Source organism: Mustelus asterias, chromosome 9 (genome assembly GCF_964213995.1).
Source record: "Mustelus asterias chromosome 9, sMusAst1.hap1.1, whole genome shotgun sequence".
Classification (NCBI taxonomy): domain Eukaryota; kingdom Metazoa; phylum Chordata; class Chondrichthyes; order Carcharhiniformes; family Triakidae; genus Mustelus; species Mustelus asterias.
Window position 1 is genome coordinate 3962858 of NC_135809.1, and position 20250 is coordinate 3983107.

At 40.6% G+C, this 20250-nt stretch overlaps 1 protein-coding gene across 2 annotated transcripts in view; it reads left to right on the forward strand.

Annotated features, from left to right (window-relative positions):
- Positions 1-20250, forward strand: part of gnptab (N-acetylglucosamine-1-phosphate transferase subunits alpha and beta) — a 76743-nt gene that overhangs the window by 41125 nt on the left and 15368 nt on the right. For both annotated transcript variants that reach the window (XM_078219526.1, XM_078219527.1), the window contains 6 exons: positions 25-195; positions 467-590; positions 6447-6638; positions 11174-12348; positions 13988-14187; positions 15040-15259. In XM_078219526.1, coding sequence (XP_078075652.1) covers positions 25-195; positions 467-590; positions 6447-6638; positions 11174-12348; positions 13988-14187; positions 15040-15259 — 2082 coding nt within the window. The remainder of the gene's footprint in view (positions 1-24; positions 196-466; positions 591-6446; positions 6639-11173; positions 12349-13987; positions 14188-15039; positions 15260-20250) is intronic.

The following is a 20250-nucleotide window of genomic DNA, read 5'->3' on the forward strand; positions in this document are numbered from 1 at the left end:
TCACATCTGACTATTTTCCCCTAGGAAATTTTCAGGAATGTTAGCCATTTGCCAACATTCAGTTCCCCCGCTATTGAAACACACCTGCATCGAATTCCAGGTCTTTCTCAGAAGTTCATTTATTTAAATGATGACGTAATGTTTGGAAAGGAAGTGTGGCCTGATGATTTCTATTCTCATTCTAATGGACAAAAGGTAAGCAATTCCGAATTGGAAACCAAACCAGGAAACTATACAAATCAAGCATTTAAGCTTTGATGAAACCAAAACAATAGAATCATTGAAATCAATAGGTAAACTTGGTATTATCTGCTCAGTGATTTGAAATTATACACTGGTGAGGCAACAGTAACAAAAATTGCACTGTGTAACTTACTTGACAATCTATAATAAAGGATTGAGGTTAATTATATTTAATAATACTTCTAGATTGTTTGGATGAGACGCTTCTTACTATTTATTTTAGGTTTATCTCACATGGCCAGTTCCAAATTGTGCTGATGGATGTCCTGGGTCCTGGATTAAAGATGGCTACTGTGATAAAGCTTGCAATAATTCAGCCTGTGACTGGGATGGAGGCGATTGCCTCGGTAGGTTAAATTTTTCTTGTGCCCATGCAGTCCTATCTGCCACATTCACATGAGTTTGAAAAGGGGCATGGATTTTCAGGAGCTTGGAAGTGCAGTTTGTCATCTCAACTCTAATGTTTAGGATGCCATGCCCAATTAAGACATGTCCTACTCATAACTTGAAACACAGACTGCATTCAGTATATAATTTTCTTGAACCGTCTTTCTTTTTAAAAATAAACAAGTTCGTAAAATGGCTGCCAAGGGTCAGCTGATTTGTAATTTCCGCACAGACAAACTTGTGTCTGAAAATGCCTCTGGAAAATTCTGAAATGTAAAAGCTTTCTCAGGTGAAAAGGAACCATACTTACGTGCCTGATGGAAGACAGCTAACAAGCAATGGCTGCCAGACATGCTGGTGCTGTCAGGATAGAAGAAAAACATTAGTGCCTCTCAGTAAGTTAATCATAGCTGGTATGTTGATGGGTTATCAATCACGCACTTCCCCATTGTGTAATAATAACTCTGGCTCTAACTTATTATGTGGATAACAGGGAGCCCTGAAACGTGGTATCATGTGACCAAAACTACCTGCAGAAAAAGGTTTTATTATCCCAAGAAAAGAACCTCGATAGCTTGCAAAGTACATCCACTGCAGAGTACCAGCCACATAACAAGGCAGTGACATCTATGCCTCTTTTAAACATGGAGATTGCAAATCCTTTGATAGAGATTTGATAGAGATGTTCAAAATCATAAAACAAGGAAGAGAAACTGTTCCTCTTAGATCTCTTGGCCTAACTCATTATCCAAGCCCATCTGCAAAGAAATCTGACCTTCTGACAAGAAATTCTACAAGTGACTAACTTCACGACCTGCTGAATGTCCATCTCTTGAAGGAATCAATCCTGATATACAACACTAGCTATTGAACCTACCTGAACTACCCTTTTAGAGTAAAAACAACGCCTTCAATGCACTTGCAGCAACTATTTTCTTTCTACAACACATGAACTATGAATTATTCTTTTGCTTACAATCTTTTTAAAAATGCATTATTTTCTTGAATTGTATCTTTCTCTGTGTGTGTGTTTATGTGTGAATGATAGCGCCTGAATAAATAATCTCCTTTTAAACCCATGAAAGTTTTCTGCTTATTTAATTTGATCACACCCTGTCATGGGAGTGGGGTTAGGGGGAGTTGGTGGCTGCTAAGAAGCACACGCATCTTCCTTTTCAAAAAAACACACATTACAGAAAAGGCTACAAGTGTTTCAGTTCTCTCCCAAATCTGTCTAATAAGATGCAGACCCAATTTCTATTTGTAGGCTAACAAATGAGGCAGAATCCCAATCAGAATCCCAATCTCCTTGTTCAGCAAGTCCCCATGTATAAATCTGATATTTCAAAAGAACTGGAGGGAGAAGAGAATAATTTGGGCATGTTGTTCCTTTAATATGAGAGATTTGATTGACGTGTTCAAAACTATAAGAAAAAGAAACTGTTCCTATTAGAACAAAGATGGCAAATCAGAATACACAGATTTATGGTGAATGACAAAAGTTCCAAAACCAGTATGTGAAAAAAGCTTTTTAATGCAGCAAGTGATTACTGTCTAAAATGTAATGCCTTGACCAGTGGATGTGGTGTATTTGGATTTTCAGAAAACCTTTGATAAAGTACTACATAAGTGGTTATTGTGCACAATTAAAGCACATGGGAATTGGGGGTAATTTGCATGGATTAAAAATTGGTTATCAGACAGGAAATAGAATAAATAGGTCTTTTTCAAAGTGACAGGCAGTGACTAGTGGTGTCTTGCAGGGATCAGTGCTTGGGCTCGTGCTCGTCACAATATGCATCAGTGATTTGGATGAGGGAATCAAATGTAATATTTCCAATTTGCTAACGACACAAAACTTGATGAGAATGTGAGTGGTGAGGAAGATATTAAGAAGCTTCAAGGTGATTGGATGATCGAAAACGTTGGTTGTATTTTCTTTTCATAGATGCTGTCAGACTTGCTGAAATTTTCCAGCATCTTCTGTTTTTGTTTTAGGTTCCAGCATCCACAGTATTTTGCTTTTATCTCCTTTGTCTTCATTGTGTATTTAGTGTCTGTGGGGATGAGACATTAATATACCCAAGGCAATCTGTCATCATTATGATTTGAATCGTAAGCCATCTTTCAGAGAGAGTACTGTAATGAAATTAGAATAATTGCAGACTTGACAAAATGAATCATTGCACATGATAATAAAACTTGTGATCAATATTGTAAAATAATGTGGATAAATTTATGCTTTGATTATATGCCTTGTATATTCTTTATGCATTTTGGATGTGGTAACAATGCAATTAGAGTTGTGTATTTTAGAGCTACACCCCAGTCTCTGTTTTGTTATATTGTTGTTGTGATACATGAGTACAAAATTTTAATTTTTTACAGTTGTGCCTGAACATTCAACACTTCAGTAAATACAAAAGTGAGCTAAATTTCAGTAATAGCTATTAACTAGCATACATTTTAACTTTGTAATACTTTTGTTCAAGTACTTAATAGTTCAGAATAGTAGTTCCAGCTACGACTATGTCAGCTACAACTCTCACCAACTTTTACAGATGCACCATAGAAAGCATTCTTTCTGGTTGTATCACAGCTTGGTATGGCTTCTGCTCTGCCCAAGACTGCAAGAAACGACAAAGGGTCGTGAATGTAGCCCAATCCATCACGCAAACCATCCTCCCATCCATTGACTCTGTCTACACTTCCTGCTGCCTCGGCAAAGCAGCCAGTATAATTAAGGACCCCACGCACCCCGGACATTCTCTCTTCCACCTCCTTCCGTCGGGAAAAAGATACAAAAATCTGAGGTCATGTACCAACCGACTCAAGAACAGCTTCTTCCCTGCTGCTGTCAGATTTTTGAATGGACTTACCTTGCATTAAGTTGATCTTTCTCTGCACCCTAGCTAACTGTAACACTACATTCTGCACTCTCTCATTTCCTTCTCTATGAACGGTATGCTTTGTCTGTAAAGCGCGCAAGAAACAATACTTTTCACTATGTTAATATATGTGACAATAATAAACCAAATCAAACGATGGAAGTGTTCAGTTGATGTGAACTTTAAGTTAATTAGGGATTGAGGTAATTCAGCATTGACCATATTCAGTAATATGATCTCTTATTAGTTGAAACATAGCAATTGTGGAATTGTAAATAAACTGCATTTGCTCAGTCAGGAAGTTGTGTTTATTAAAATTGTGACTTTAATGACGTATCTTTAAATAACGCTAAGGGCAGAATTCTCAATTTTTTTGTTAATTGCAGTGGTAGGCGACTGGTGAAGTCATTCTGCTGGTTGGAATGGCATGAACTCACGTCTGATTACCCACTTAGAACGTGATTAATTATACATTAGTGAATACTACTTTGAATCACCTGGCGTTCTGGGAGCTGATTTGTCCACCCACCATCAGTTAGTGGGTTTGACGATCTTGGCGCCATATTTAAATGCCAGTGCAACACAATCCTATCACATTCTCCAGCCCATCTGTTGTCAGAAGACTGCTCAAAATGGGCCCAGCCAGAAACAAAATGCACCTCCCTCAAGAAGGCAGCACCCCACCTCAGCCAATAAGCTTTTGACACCTTGATCCATGGAATCCAGGTGCAGAGGCATGTCCTCTCCCCCAAAGATGGCACCACGAAGCACCTGAATGTATCCTTTCCAGCCTGGGATGCTGTCGCCCAGGAGGTCAACGTGGCTTGCACCAATACCTGAAGTGCCACATAGTGTAAGAAACATGAATGATCTCATCCGCTCCACCGGGATAAGTCATCCTTCAACTCCCTCCAATATCAAACTCTCATTATAGCATCATGTACTCAAACGGTATATCATCACTGGCATTACGACCAATCAATCAGCAGGCTGCCTCCACCTCTGCTGCGGATGTCCAGAGTACAGAGGGATCTAGGTGTTCTCAAAACTAGCAAGCAGGTCCAACAAGTAGTTAAGTCAAACGGCATTTTGGCCTTTATTGTAAAAGTGTTGGAGTTTAAACATAGGACGGTTTTGTTGCAATTGTACAGGGTATTAGTGAGGCCTCACCTGGAATACTATGTACAATTTTGGTCCCCTTACCTTAAAAAGGATACAGTAACATTGGAGGCAGTCCAACGGAGATTCACCAGGCTAATTCCTGGGATGAGAGGGTTGTCCTATCAAGAGAGACTAAATAGTTTGGGTTTGTATTCCTTGGAGTTTAGAAGAGAGGGGTGACTTTATTCAAGCCATGGGGCTTCACAGGGTAAATGGTGAGATGTTTTCACTAGTGGGAGAGTCTCGAACAAGGGAACATCGCTACAAGATAAAGGGCTGGTGTGTAGAAGTTTCTTCTCGCAGAGGGTGATGAATCTCTGGAATTCTCTGCCCCAAAGGGTAGTGGAGGCTGGATCATTAGAAGTATTTAAAGTGGAGATGGATACATTTTTGATAGATCAAGGAATAGAGGGCTATAGGAAAATGGCACAGAAAAAGAGTTGAGGCCAACATAAATCAGCCATGACTACAAAAGGCAGGGCAGGCTTGAAGGGCCACTCCTGCTTCTATTTCTTGTGTTCTTGTGTTGGAGCTGCACCTAGGCATTGTAGAAGGGTTAGGAAAGTTTAAAAAAACAAATTTGATGTCAGTTCTGGTTCACGGGTGTGCTATCACTGTAATTAAATTGCACTCATTGAAATTTATTGGATGTGTATCCAAGCATTCTGGTCATATGAAGGCATTGTGATTTTATACTTTGGAATACTTTTATCTTCCCACTCATGATATCCCATTCTGAGATGAGCATTCATGTGATGTCAACCTCAATGCAACTTGTCTCCAGTTTCTAGCGTGTTGTCAGGGAGGTGTGTTTAAATCTTTATTAGAAGTGCAAGATGGGAAAGGTTTGAACTCTTATTCCTCAAGGGACAGCAATGGGTGAGAGCAGTGCATCAGCAATGATACTCTAACGGCATCTGAATTTCCTCACTGATAGCGTCTACTGTACTCAGTGCTCACAATGTGGTGGTCTCTACATTGGGGTGATCAAATACAGATTGGGTGACCACTTTATGAAAGACCTTCATACAGTGTGCAAGCATGGCTCCGAGTTTTGGTTGCTTGTCACTTTAATTTTCCACCTAGCTCTCATGCAGACATCTCGGTCTTTGGTCTGCTGCACTGTTCCAGTAAGTTTGAGGAACAACATCTCAGCTTTCGATCAGGCATATTAAAACCTTCTGGATTCAACGAGGAGTTCAACAATTTCAGACCATAAGCTATACCCCCCAATTTTATTTATTTTTCTTTGCATGTTTCTGTTTTTCTCTTATTTTCACTTTAGGACAGCAGCACATCAGTAAGCGTATCTTTTGCTTTTTTGTTTCCTTGTCACATCACCATTCCCTTTTGCCATATAAGACTTTTGTCATTCAATCTGTTCTAGCTCCCACCTTATCACCGATTTATCTTCTCCTTGTCCCATCCATACCTTGCTCAAAATCTACTACATCTCTAACTTTAGCCAGTTCTCGTGAAAGGTCACCAACCTTTGTTTTCATTCATAAGATGTGGGCTTCACTGGCTGGGCCAGCAATCATTGCCCACCCTAATTGCCATCGAGAAGGTGGGGGTGAGCTGTCCTCTTGAACTGCTAATAGAACATCTACCCCAATGTTTCCTTATGTGGCTTCCTTGTTAACATTTTTGTGAAGCCTTTGGATTTTGTTTTACTAAATTATAGGTGTCATCTAAATGTAAGCTCCTGTTGAACTGTTTCTCTTTTTATTTTAAATAGATCACTAAATATGTTTGATATATTTCCAGGTAACATTGCAGGGAATCGTGGTGGTGGACCGGGAGGAGTGGTGAATGCGCAGGCCTGGCAGTTTGCTGGAGGGCTCCCTGGAATAACGTATTGCAACCAAGGTTGTGCCAATTCCTGGCTGGCTGACAAGTTTTGTGATCAAGCTTGTAATATCCTATCATGTGGGTTTGACGCTGGTGATTGTGGGGAGGGTAAGTATGAACTGCAATATCTCGCGCACGTTTTCCTGTTGGAATATTGCACTAGCTGTATAATGCTCCATCTTTATGTGGCCTGCAAATTTCCCCTGTATCATATTTGATCCCTTTGGTGTGAGCATTATATGACGTCCAGGTATATAATGGACGTATTATATACTTCCATTAGTATTCTTTGCATTTACTTTGTTTATGTTGCCAGTGTGATGCTTCTTACTTTAAATTTGTTGCACTTGCCAAGTACGGATAGTTGGGAACCTGTCTACTGCGGATAGTTGGGAACCTGTCTCGGGGGCAGGGAATTCATATGGTGTTCGTGGAAGTGGAAATGACTAGGGTTGGGAAGCATTTTCCGATCGGGGCCATTGTGATCTCCTGGACTCGTTTCGATCGCCTCAGGGGGTCGGAGAGGAATTTCCCAGATTTTTTTTCCCCATATTGGCCCTGGGGTTTTTCACTCTGGGTTTTCGCCTCTCCCTGGAGATCACATGGTCTGGAATGGGGGGGTGGGGGTAAGTTAATAGGTTGTAATGAACAAAGCATCGTAGCTGTGAGGGACAGCTCGGTGGATAGGATATTGGTATGTAGATAGGCTGGAAAATTGGGCGGGGATCCTGGATTCAGGATTCAATCCTGGACCGGGGAGCGGCGCGGGCTTGGAGGGCCGAAGGGCCTGTTCCTGTGTTGTATTGTTCTTTGTTCTTTGTACTATTTGAAGAGGAAGCAATGAACCAGTGCCACAACCATAATGATCAGTAATGTGCTAAGTGCATTTTCCTTTTACCTGCCAGCTCTGACTATAGCTTCCAGATTCAGTGGGTTTTCTTTTGGAATGATCAGGAGCGTGAACATCAGGTAGTTAACATTATAGAGGAACCTGCAATAATATTTCTTCACACCCTCAGCCAAGGAATTACTTCAAAAGCATAATCACTGTTATGCAGGGAGCCAATTTGTACACAGCAAGCTTCTAATTATCCTTTCAAAAATGTGAACATTGCTGAATAGGTGAGCATTGTTACCCATCCCCAACACTCTTGAAAAAGTGGTGGTGAGCCACCTTCTTGAACCACTGCTGTTTATATGGTGTGCATACACCCACATGCTGTTAGGAGGGAGATAAATGAATGGAAAGTTAATTGTTTTTTAATAAGATTCAAAGGTATAATAGAAAAACATCTGGAAACTGACAATATAATCAAGAATAGTCAACACTGATTTGAAAAGAGGACGATGTGCGCGAGCAATCTTGAATTATTTGAATCAATAGAAAGGGTGGATGGGGTAATTCAATAGACAAAATATTTTTGGATTTCCAAATAGGCTTTAAAAAAGTACTGCACAGTGAAGAATTTTGACTTGGGGTCAAACACAATGGATATAGTGAGGAATCATGAGTCATAAAGAATGAGAAACTTAAAATACAATAGTATGAAGAAAGAAATAGAGAAATTAATGGCACCAACTGTTGACAAATCCCCTGAACCCGATAGTCTGCATCTTAGGATTTTAAGAGAGAGCCACAGAGATAGTGGGTGCATTGGTTCTGATCTTCCAAATTCCCTGGATTTTAGAATGGGCCTCGGATTGGAAGATGGCAAACACTGGAAGAGGTAAAGGAGAATGAACATGTAATTGGCAAAGAACTTCAGGGTAGGCAAGTGTAAGGTAATACATTATGGCGGTAAGAATGAGGAGGCCACATTTGCTTGGAATGTGTTGCAATGTGGTAGTGAAACAGATCACAAAAAATTATGCATGTTAATGAAACCAAAAAAAACCAGACAAAGCATTGGGGTTTGTTTTTGACGGATAGAGTTGAAAAACAGAGAAGTTATGTCAAACTTGAATAGATCCCTGACTAGAACACACTTTGGAGTCCTGTGAACCATTCTGATCTCCATATTATGAAAAGCATGTTTGATGTATGTTACATTTATTAGAATGATGCCAAAACTGAGGTTATACCTGTCAAAAAGGTGATTCATGCTGGGATTTCTACTTTCTGGAAGAGGGAAGACCTGATAAACGTCTTAAGCATTAGGATAAATGTGGAGAAGAGGCTTCCATTTGTAGGGGAGACCATAACTAGGGCTATGTATGTAAGGTAACCAATAATAAACCCAAGAGGGAATTCAGGAGAAACTTCTTTACCCAGTGGTGAGAATATGGAATTTTCTACCACTTGAGAGTAGTTGAGGCGAAGAGTATTGAAGAAGCTAGATAAAGCTATGAAGGGGACAGGCATAGGAAGAAGGGTGGGATTATGCTTGCTGGACAGAAGCACAGATGTGCACTGGTTGTGCTGAATGATCTGCTCCTGTGCAGTAAATACTTTGAAATGGTGCTTAACAATACAGCCTTTTAATTGGAGTGCAACCAACTGAACCAAGCAGGAACTGAATGGTGGTTCTAATTCGTATTAACTAAATCCAGCTATGACCATTTTGTATTCCTCAGCCTCTGTTAAATTAATTTCCTTCCACACTTTTTTTAAAGTTAGATGTGATCCAATTTTAATAACAGAAAACAAGAAGTGGAACAGGGAGACGTGTAAATGTAGTTTTGCAACAACAGTTTCTAGTTATGAACAAGCAAGAATTTCCAAAAGTACTTCACCTTAATGGTTAACAAAAAAAAATCTCTTGATTATTGCTTATTATTCTATGGATAAGATCTTATCTCTATTTCTGCAAAGGTTTTGAGAATCTGCTCTCAAATATTTATTGAATATGTAATAAAATAGAAAATGCTGGAAAAACTTACCAGGCCTGTCAGCATCAATGTTGTGGGTCCAGTATGTCTCCTCTTCAGGACTGTGGGGTTCTGAAGAAAAGTCATATTGGACTCAAAACAATAACCCTGGTTTTCTCTTCACAGATGTTGCCAGACCTGCTGAGTTTTTCCAGCATTTTCTTTTTTTATTTCAGATTTCCAGCATCCGGAGTACTTTGTTTTTATTTTATTGAATGTGTGTTGTATTTAGTAAATAATTAGTAACACTGAAGCAAGATTCTATTCATAGAATCTCTCTAGTGTAGAAGGTGGCCATTCAGCCCCTCGAGTCTGCACCGGCTCTCTGACAGAGTATCTTACCAATTCAGCCCCCTCTCCTGCCCTATCCCCATAACCCCCACACATTTACCATGGCTAATCCTGGCACTGTGAGGCAGCAATGCTAATCACTGTGCCACCGTGTCATCCCTAATGTTGAATGAAAAGCTGGTAATATATTAATTTTGCTCATATGACCTAGTATTTATCAAAATTTCATTTGCTTTAATCAAACCACTGAATATTGTTACAATAGCTTCAACTCATCGTCAATCAGAACTCCCATGGGACTTTGATTTTCTATATACATTATCTTTTCTCCATTTAAATAATTGTCCCTTCTTGGATTTGTATATCCCCACATAAAACACTTTAGATTTCTGTTTTTAAAGTTTGTTTATTAGTGTCACATGTAGGTTACATTAACAAATATACAAATACTCATGTAACTTGTCCTGTTCAGATTTGCAATCTGCTACCTTTGTTAGCTTTAGTTTACCTTTGTTTATCTCTGTTGGCATTAGATTTGTCATTGGTAAATTTAGCCATATTCTTTCTAATTTTATCGTTGTACACAGCCTGTTTGTTGCAATGCGCAGGTCCCTTTACGATTGCCGTGTGGATGTGTATGTGTTCACATTAACGAGAACATTGGTTATGCAAGGCCTGTTTAGTGCACTGAACATTATGTTCTAGATTGCTATGAGGCCATACAGCTCAGAGGGAATAAAAACAAAATACTGTGGGTGCAGGAATCTGAAACAAAAAGAAAATGCTGGAAAATCTCAACAGGTGTGACTGCATCTGTGGAGAGAGAATAGATGTGGAGATGCCGGCGTTGGACTGGGGTAAACACAGTAAGAAATCTAACAACACCAGGTTAAAGTCCAACAGGTTTATGAATAAATAATAAACCTGTTGGACTTTAACCTGGTGTTGTCAGACTTCTTACTGAGAGAAAATAGAGCCAACGTTCTGAGTCTGGATGACCCTTCAGAACTCAAAGGAGGGTCATCCAAATCAAAAGGTTTGTTTTATTCTATCTCCTCAGAGACTGTCAGACCTGCTGAGATTTTCCAGCTCAAAGAGAATGCTGTTTGTGAATCCTAGATCCAGGTCATTTATGAAGATACAAAGCTAAGCTATGCACATTAACTTATGCCATTAAAGTTTGAAGATAGTTGTAAGCACTTATTAGCGATTAAATGTTGCATTTGTTCTTGTCAACATTTTTTCTTCAACTACTAAGCTTTCTGTGCAGATAGTTTATATCTGACTCAAAAAGTGTATATTTGTTTTCAGTTGATTTTCCCTTGCCCTGAAATTGGAGGCAGAGGGGGAACAACCTCTGATAGAGTTTAAATGGAATTGGTCTTGAAAGTTCAACAGCATTTATTTAGTGCTTGATCACCACTTTTGTTATGGATATTTTCTTTCTTTTATTAACTTAGTTTGTTGAACTATTTCATCCACAGAACACTTTAATGAGATGTATGATGTGAATCTTCTTCTTAATCAGACTCATTACGTGCTTCCCAAAGGTGAGGCCTTGCCTTACTTCCATTTTGGGGGCTTTGCTAACAAAATCACAGAGGCATCGTTCGCTGATAATGCTATAATTCGCCATGCTTCTGTGGCCAACAAATGGAAAACCATTCACTTGATCATGCACAGAGAAATGAATGCAACTACAATCCATTTCAATCTGACTTTCCTGGATAAAAATGACAAAGAATTTAAAATGCACCTCACTGTGGATGCTGACACCAGAGAGAGTCCGAAATCAAACCAAACTGTCACTTCAAAGAAGGAAGAAAAGACTACAAATCTCACTGCAGCTCCATTAGAAACAGAAATTCCATTCAAAGACATTGCTGAAGAACTGCAGTTTCCTAAAATTCAAGAAAGGACTTTGGATAAGTTGAATATGAGTCTTCTAAACGACCTTCAGTTTATTAACACATCACTTCTGCCTGTTGATATTCAGAAAGAATTGAGAGAGCTGGATGCAAAATTAGAAGATGGTGATATCACACTTAAAGGGTACAATCGAACAAAAGTGTTGATTTTGGAACCGTTCAGAAAGCTTCCACATTTTTCAATACAAAATGGACTTCATGACATTGTATCTCAGCACTCAGAAAAGAGTAATCTGGTAAAAAATGTATTGGGAAAACGAGCTGCTGGTGGAGGATATGTTTATAAGGATGAAGGTGCTAAAAATCACTTAACAGAAAAACCAATTGAGAATGGGCAGATTGGAAGAAATGAACAAGTTGCTACTCAAGTGTCTCTAAGTTCCTTATTTGCAATGAAAATGAATAACCTATTAAAAAACCCTGCCAAAGATGTGCCATTTCTCCAAAAAGCTGAAATCAGACCTCTTACTTCACAGAAAATTCTTAATATTCTCATACCAAATAACAGCAGCAAGTTAAAACAAGATCAAAATGTGCGAGGAGTAGAAAGAAAAGTCAAGCACCAAGGTCAAAGGGATGGAGTCCTGAAGGAGGTTATTGCTGAACCTGTGGAAATTGAAATTAAAAATAACAGTCCAGGATATGCCAACAGAAAGCTGCAGTATTACACTGGGAGTAATGCTGGCTTTTTACCTTGGGAAAAACAAGGATATTTCCAGGATCTAATAGAAGTAAGTAATTTATAAAGTGCATATTTACTGATTGTCTATAAGTAGAAAATTGCCAAATGAGTGGAGCTTCTTGTGAAATAATTATAAAAATTTATAAAAATGTGTGGTGTGGATTTGACTATCTTGTATCAGATATGTTATAATTTTTCAAAGTTAAGCATTGTTGTTAGCATTGCATACACCTAAAGGGGAGGAAATGTTTATAGAGAAGTTCTTTTTGATGTTTTTAGCATTCTGAAATCTCTCTCGCCTCAATGGAGACTGGATTCCGCCCCCCCCCCCCCCCCCCCCAAAGTTGCTCTGGTGTGTCATAGATTGAGGGAAGTTACTTGCACCCAAAAGCAGATTCATTTTTACGATCGTAGCACCTCCAGACTGGCCAATGAATAAATTTAAAACTGTTTTATCCCAGGGAACAATATACTGTCTGTAAGCCTTTATTCTGTCTGCCTTGAAAACAACCAAAACAGGTAATTCGCCCTTTGCCTCCGATTCCACAAACAAAGCAAATAAAATTTTCCCTACTCACTGTATAAAAACCTTCAATCATTTAAAAACCTTCTATCATATTAGCATTCTTACTGCGGTGAAAAAACTCTTGGGTGTGAATAGCTTTGTTGTTATAAGACACAATCAGAATCACAGAATTGTTATGAAGCAAAAGGAGGAAATTCGACCCATCAGCTCTGCAAATGAGCATCGTGACTTAGTGCCATTCTCCTGTCTTTTCCCTGTACCCTTGCACATTGTTTCTAGTCAAATAATCATCTAATGTCCTCTAATATCTCTTTTGAATTCTATTCGAATAATCATCTGAAGCCCTCTTGAATGTCTCAATTGAACCTGCCTCCTCATTCCAGACCCCAACCACTTGCTGTGTGAAAAATTATTTTCATTTGCGTAACATTTTTTAGATCACATTTGCTTCTTTTGCCAATCTTTTTAAATCTCTGTCCTCTTGTTTTTAATCCGTTCACGAGCAGAATGGTTTCTCCCTATATACTCTGTTCAGCGCCCTCGTAATTTAGAACAGCTATCAGATTTGTTTTTGGCCACCTTCTCTCCAGGAAGAACAGTTCCAACCTCTGCAATCTCTTTATAACTGAAGTTTCTCATCCCTGGAACCATCCTTGTAAATCTTCTTTGCACTGCACTGCATGAAATAAGTGGATCCACAGGCATAGCTGGAAATTTATCAGAATGCTAGCTATTTACTTTGATACTGATGCTCTGTATGTCAGTTAGCTCAGTTGGCTGATTCGTTGGTTCATGATGCAGAGCAGTGCCAAGAGTGTGGGTTCAATTCCTGAGGTTATTCATGAAGGCCCTCCCTTCTCAACTTTGCCCCTTGCCTGAGGTATGGTGATCCTCCGGTTAAATCACCACCAGTCAGCTCTCCCCCTCAGTGGAGAGCAGCCTATAGTCCTCTGGGACTATGGCGACTTTACCATATGTATATGTTGACTGAACTCTAACCTATGGTTATACCATTGATTTTTTTATAATTTAGAATTCAGTCTTTGAATAAATTCATAATATGCAGTGTGCAAAGAAGATAAAAATCAGTTCCATCTGAAAATGCTGAGCATCTAAAAATGTGGCCTGCAAATATTTCAAGAGTCGTCATGTTTTACTTCAGGAGGATGCTAAACTGGAGAAGGCTCTTGCGTACCACATTGATAGTAAACAAATGAGAAGAAAACTCCAAGACACATTTGCAGACTCACTCCGCTACGTAAATAAACTTCTCAATACAAAGTTTGGATTTGCTTCTCGGAAGGTTCCTGCCCACATGCCTCACATGATTGACCGCTTTATCATGGACGATCTTCAAGCTATGTGAGATATTGATAATTTTGTCGTTCTGGTTTGCAAAATATGTTTTTAATGAATGATCTATAGGTTTTACCTGTACTTTTTAATAGGCCTTTGGCTACAGTATGCATTGACTTTAATTTGAAAAATGGCAAGTGACAAAAATATGTTTTAAGATATATTCATTCGTGGGAAATGGCCATTGCTGGCTGGCTACCATTCATTGCCCATCCCTAGTTGCCTTTGAACTAAGTGGTTTGCTTGGTCATTTTAGAAGGCAATTGAGAGTTGACCACAGTGCTGTGGCTCTGGAGTCACATATAGGCCAGACCAGATAAGGATGACAGATTTCCTTCCCTAAAGGACATTCATGAACCAGTTGGGTTTTTCCGACAATGGTTTCGTGGTCCAAATATTTTAAATTGAATTCAAATTCCACCATCTTCCATGGCGGGATTCAAACCTGGAGCCTCAGAACATGAGCTGAGTTTCTGGATTAATAGTCTAGTGATAAATACCACTAGGCCATTGCCTCCCTTAAGGTAACAAGGATAGTAATGGAAGGTAATGGATGGTAACAAGGACTGCACAACCTTAAAATAACAAGCCAGTTTAACTCTAAGGAGATGACGGAGTACTAGAAAACTGACATGGAACAGAAAAAAGTATTGTTTGTAATTGATGTTTTTGTTCTACTCTTTGCTAATTCTTGGGGCCTAGTATTTCGTAGTTCTGATAAAAGGTCACAACCTAAAACATCAACTAATTTCTCTCTCCACAGATATTGCTAGACCTGCTGAGTATTTCCAGCATTTTCTATTTTTATTTCCAATATTTGTTACATTTAATTATCAAAATGGCTTTATTTCTGAACAGGTTTCCAGAGGCATTTGACAAGACTTCTAACCATAAAGTTCGTCATTCGGAAGATATGCAGTTTGCATTTTCTTATTTTTACTATGTAATGAGTGCACTGCAGCCACTAAACCTTTCTGATGTTTTTGATGAAGTTGACACAGATCGATCAGGGATCCTATCTGATCGAGAAATCCGGACACTGGCAACTAGGATTCATGAGCTCCCACTGAGCTTGCAGGTAAAGCTTTTGTTTCTACTTGTTCCTGATCCATGCGATTAAAAATGGATAGCAAGGTCTGCATGTTTTGTACTCTAATAAAAACACACACCAAAAGCATTAGGTTTCTCAATTCTGTTTTGCTTATACTTAGGTAATCACTTTAGTTTTGGGTTTGCTTTAGATGAATGAGCATTGTACTCTGGTTCTATATTGCACTTCTGAATTTAAGAACTGTGATGGCTAAGGTAGGAAACTGTACATATTAGGATAACTATAAATATTGAGTCTTAAAAATGTTGAATACAATTTGCAGAGAGTTAAATATGACAGACATCTAAACTGAAATGATATTAGTTAATTGCTGTTGCTGTTCAAGTGAAACTCAAAAATGAAAATTAAATATTCATTAAAACAAAATGAAAAGCTAAATACTATATTACAATATCTATATAACTATACACCATTATAATACTTATTGATTGTAAAAAAAAATTAAAAGCACATTCATTGTTCCAAAGGAGCGGCGAGAGAGGTGATTCAAGTGTGGAGAGCTGGTAGGAAAGAGGGATTTCTAACTTACTTTTTTATTTCTTTTTTCGGAGTTTTTGTAAGGCAGCCGGAAGTGTAAAACCAGAAGTAGCCCCAGTGAGACCTGGGAAGTTTTTTTTTCCTGACGTCAGCCAGTAGCGCGTGGAAGGTTTAAAAAGTAGGCCGCTCTATCCAGCGGGCAGCGTTGTGAGCGGGCGGTGGAGTGAAGGCTGAAGGGCTTTGGCTCAACGGGCTTAGGTGGAAACGGGCTAGGCAGGGTAGGTTTAGTTCTTAGTTGCTTCATGTGTTATTTGAAGAAAGGGGAATTATGAGTGTGAGGCCAGTTTGTTGTTCTCGGTGTCGGATGTGGGAGGTCCTGGAGTCTTCTAGCCTCCCGGACGTCCATATCTGCGCCAGGTGCGTTGAGCTGCAGCTCCTAAGGGACCACGTTAGGGAACTGGAGCTGTAGCTCGATGACCTTCATCTGGTCAGGGAGAATGAGGAGGTGATAGAGAGGAGTTACACGCAGGTGGTCACACAGAGGCCACGGGAGGCAGACAAGTGGGTCACGGTTAGGAATGGGAAGGGGAAAGGTCAGGTACTAGAGAGTACCCCAGTGGCTGTGCCCCTTAACAATAAGTACTCCTGTTTGAGTGCTGTTGGGGGGGAACAGCCTACCTGGGGGAAGCAACAGTGGCCGTGCCTCTGGTGCAGAGTCCGGCCCTGTAGCTCAGAAGGGTAGGGAAAGGAGGAGGAAGGCACTAGTAATAGGGGACTCTATAGTGAGGGGGTCGGACAGGCGATTCTGTGGACGCAGACAAGAAACTCGGATGGTAGTTTGCCTCCCTGGTGCCAGGATCCGGGATGTTTCTGATCACGTCCAGGATATCCTGAAGTGGGAGGGAGAAGAGCCAGAGGTCGTGGTACATATTGGTACCAATGACATAGGTAGAAAAAGGGAAGAGGTCCTGAAAGGAGAATATAGGGAGTTGAGAAGAAGGACCGCAAAGGTAGTAATCTCTGGATTGCTGCCTGTGCCACGCGACAGTGAGAGTAGGAATGGAATGAGGTGGAGGATAAATGCGTGGCTGAGGGATTGGAGCAGGGGGCAGGGATTCAGGTTTCTGGATCATTGGGACCTCTTTTGGGGCAGGTGTGACCTGTACAACAAGGACGGGTTGCACTTGAATCCCAGGGGGACCAATATCCTGGCGGGAAGGTTTGCTAAGGCTACTGAGGAGAGTTTAAACTAGAATGGTTGGGGGGTGGGAATCAAATTGAATTGACTGGGAGAGAGGAGGTTAGCTCACAAATAGAGAAAGCTTGTCGACAGTGTGAGAGGGAGGATAGGCAGGTGATAGAGAAGGGGAGCGCTCAGACCGAAGGTTTGAGATGTGTCTATTTTAACGCAAGGAGTGTTGTGAACAAAGTGGATGAGCTTAGAGCGTGGATCACTACTTGGAAATATGATGTGGTGGCCAATACAGAGACTTGGATGACTCAGGGACAAGACTGGTTACTTCAAGTGCTGGGTTTCAGAAGTTTCAGAAGGGACAGGGAGGGAGGCAAAAGAGGTGGGGGAGTGGCACTGTTGATCAGAGATAGTGTCACGGCTGCAGAAAAGATGGACACCATGGAGGGATTGTCTACGGAGTCTCTGTGGGTGGAGGTTAGGAACAGGAAGGGGTCAATAACTTTACTGGGTGTTTTCTATAGGCCGCCCAATAGTAACAGGGATGTTGAGGAGCAGATAGGGAAACAGATCCTGGAAAGGTGTAATAATAAGAGTTGTCGTGATGGGAGATTTTAATTTCCCAAATATTGATTGGAATCTCCCTAGAGTAAGGGGTGTAGATGGGGAGTAGTTTGTTAGGTGTGTTCAGGAGGGTTTCTTGACACAGTATGCAGATAAGCCTACAAGAGGAGAGGCTGTACTTGATTTGGTATTGGGAAATGAACCTGATCAGGTGTCAGATCTCTCAGTGGGAGAACATTTTGGAGATAGTGATCATAATTCTATCTCCTTTACAATAGCATTGGAGAAAGATAGGATCAGACAAGTTAGAAAACTGTTTAATTGGAGTAAGGGGAATTATGAGGCTATCAGGCAGGAAATTGGAGGCTTAAATTGGAAAGAGGGTTTCTCAGGGAAATGTACGGAAGAAATGTGGCAAATTTTCAGGGAATATTTGTCTGGAGTTCTGCATAGCAACGTTCCAATGAGACAGGGAAGTTATGGTAGGTTACAGGAACCGTGGTATACAAAGGCTGTAATGAATCTAGTCAAGAAGAAATGAAAAGCTTACAAAAGGTTCAGGGAGCTAGGTAATGTTAGAGATCTAGAAGAGTATACAGCTAATAGGAAGGATCTTAAGAAGGAAATTAGGAGAGCCAGAAGGGGTCATGAGAAGGCCTTGGCAGGCAGGATTAAGGAAAACCCCAAGGCATTCTACAAGTATGTGAAGAGCAAGAGGATAAGACGTGAAAGAATAGGACCTATTAAGTGTGATGGTGGGAAAGTGTGTATGGAACCAGAAGAAATAGCAGAGGTACTTAATGAATACTTTACTTCAGTATTCACTATGGAAAAGGATCTTGGTGGTTGTAGTGCAGACTTGCAGCGGACTGAAAAACTTGAGCATGTAGATATTAAGAAAGAGGATGTGTTGGAGCTTTTGAAAAGCATCAAGTTAGATAAGTCGCTGGGACCGGATGAGATGTACCCCAGGCTACTGTGGGAGGCGAGGGAGGAGATTGCTGAGCCTCTGGCGATGATTTTTGCATCATCAATGGAGACGGGAGAGGTTCCGGAAGATTGGAGGATTGCAGATGTTGTTCCTTTATTCAAGAAAGGGAGTAGAGATAGCCCTGGAAATTATAGACCAGAGAGTCTAACCTCAGTGGTTGGTAAGTTGATGGAGAAGATCCTGAGAGGCAGGATTTATGAACATTTGGAGAGATATAATATGATTAAGAATAGTCAGCCTGGCTTTGTCAAAGGCAGATCATGCCTTACGAGCCTGGTTGAATTTGTTGAGGATGTGACTAAACACATTGATAAAGGAAGAGCAGTAGGTGTAGTATATATGGACTTCAGCAAGGCACTTGATAAGGTGCCCCATGCAAGGCTTATTGAGAAAGTGAGGGGGCATGGGATCCAAGGGGACATTGCTATGTGGATCCAGAACTGGCTTGCCCACAGAAGACAAAGAGTGGCTATAGATGGGTCATATTCTGAATGGAGGTCAGTGGAGTGCCCCAGGGATCTGTTCTGGGACCCTTACTCTTTGTGATTTTTATAAATGACCTGGATGAGGAAGTGGAGGGATTGGTTGGTAAGTTTGCTGATGACACAAAGGTTGGAGGTGTTGTAGATAGTGTGGAGGGATGTCAGAAGTTGCAGCGAGACATTGATAGGATGCAAGACTGGGCGGAGAAGTGGCAGATGGGGTTTAACCCAGATAAGTGTGAGGTGGTTCATTTTGGCAGGTCAAATAGGATGGCGGAATATAATAATGGTAGGACTCTTGGCAGTGTGGAAGATCAGAAGGATCTTGGAGTCCGAGTTCATAGACGCTCAAAGCAACTGTGCAGGTTCAGGCTGTGGTTAAGAAGGCGTATGGTGTACTGGCCTTCATCAATCGAGGAATTGAGTTTAGGAGTCGTGAGATAATGTTGCAGCTATATAGGACCCTGGTCAGACCCCACTTGGAGTACTGTGCTCAGTTCTGGTCGCCTCATTACAGGAAGGATGTGGAAGCCATAGAAAGGGTGCAGAGGAGATTTACAAGGATGTTGCCTGGGTTGGGGAGCATGCCTTATGAGGATAGGTTGAGTGAGCTCGGCCTTTTCTCCTTGGAGAGACAAAGGATGAGGGGTGACCTGATAGAGGTGTATAAGATGTTGAGAGGTATTGATCGAGTGGACAGTCAGAGGCTTTTTCCTAGGGCTGAAATGGTTGCCACAAGAGGACAGAGGTTTAAGGTGCTGGGGAGTAGGAACAAAGGTGATATCAGGGGTAAGTTTTTCACTCAGAGGGTGGTGGGTGCGTGGAATGGGCTGCCAGCAATGGTGGTGGAGGCGGATTCGATAGGGTCTTTTAAAAGACTTAGATAAGTACATGGAAGTTAGTCAGATAGAGGGTTATAGGTAAGCCTAGTAATCGCTAAGGTAGGGACATGTTCGGCACAACTTTGTGGGCGGAAGGGCCTGTATTGTGCTGTAGTTTTTCTATGTTTCTATGATTCTATTTTTGTAAAGGCAAAACTGTACTTTATCCATGAGATGCTTTAATATCTGTTTTCGTCAGTGACATGAGGTAGAACAAGGAACTGTGACTTGGCTGAAGGTCTGAAATTGCAATTTGCTAAAGACTGAAGGGCACATCTGGACTGGTGTAAAAATGACAAGCTGAGATCATAGAAATGAGAGAAGTTGTGATGATCAGTCAGTGAAATGTAAATTTTATTTTTATAAACTTA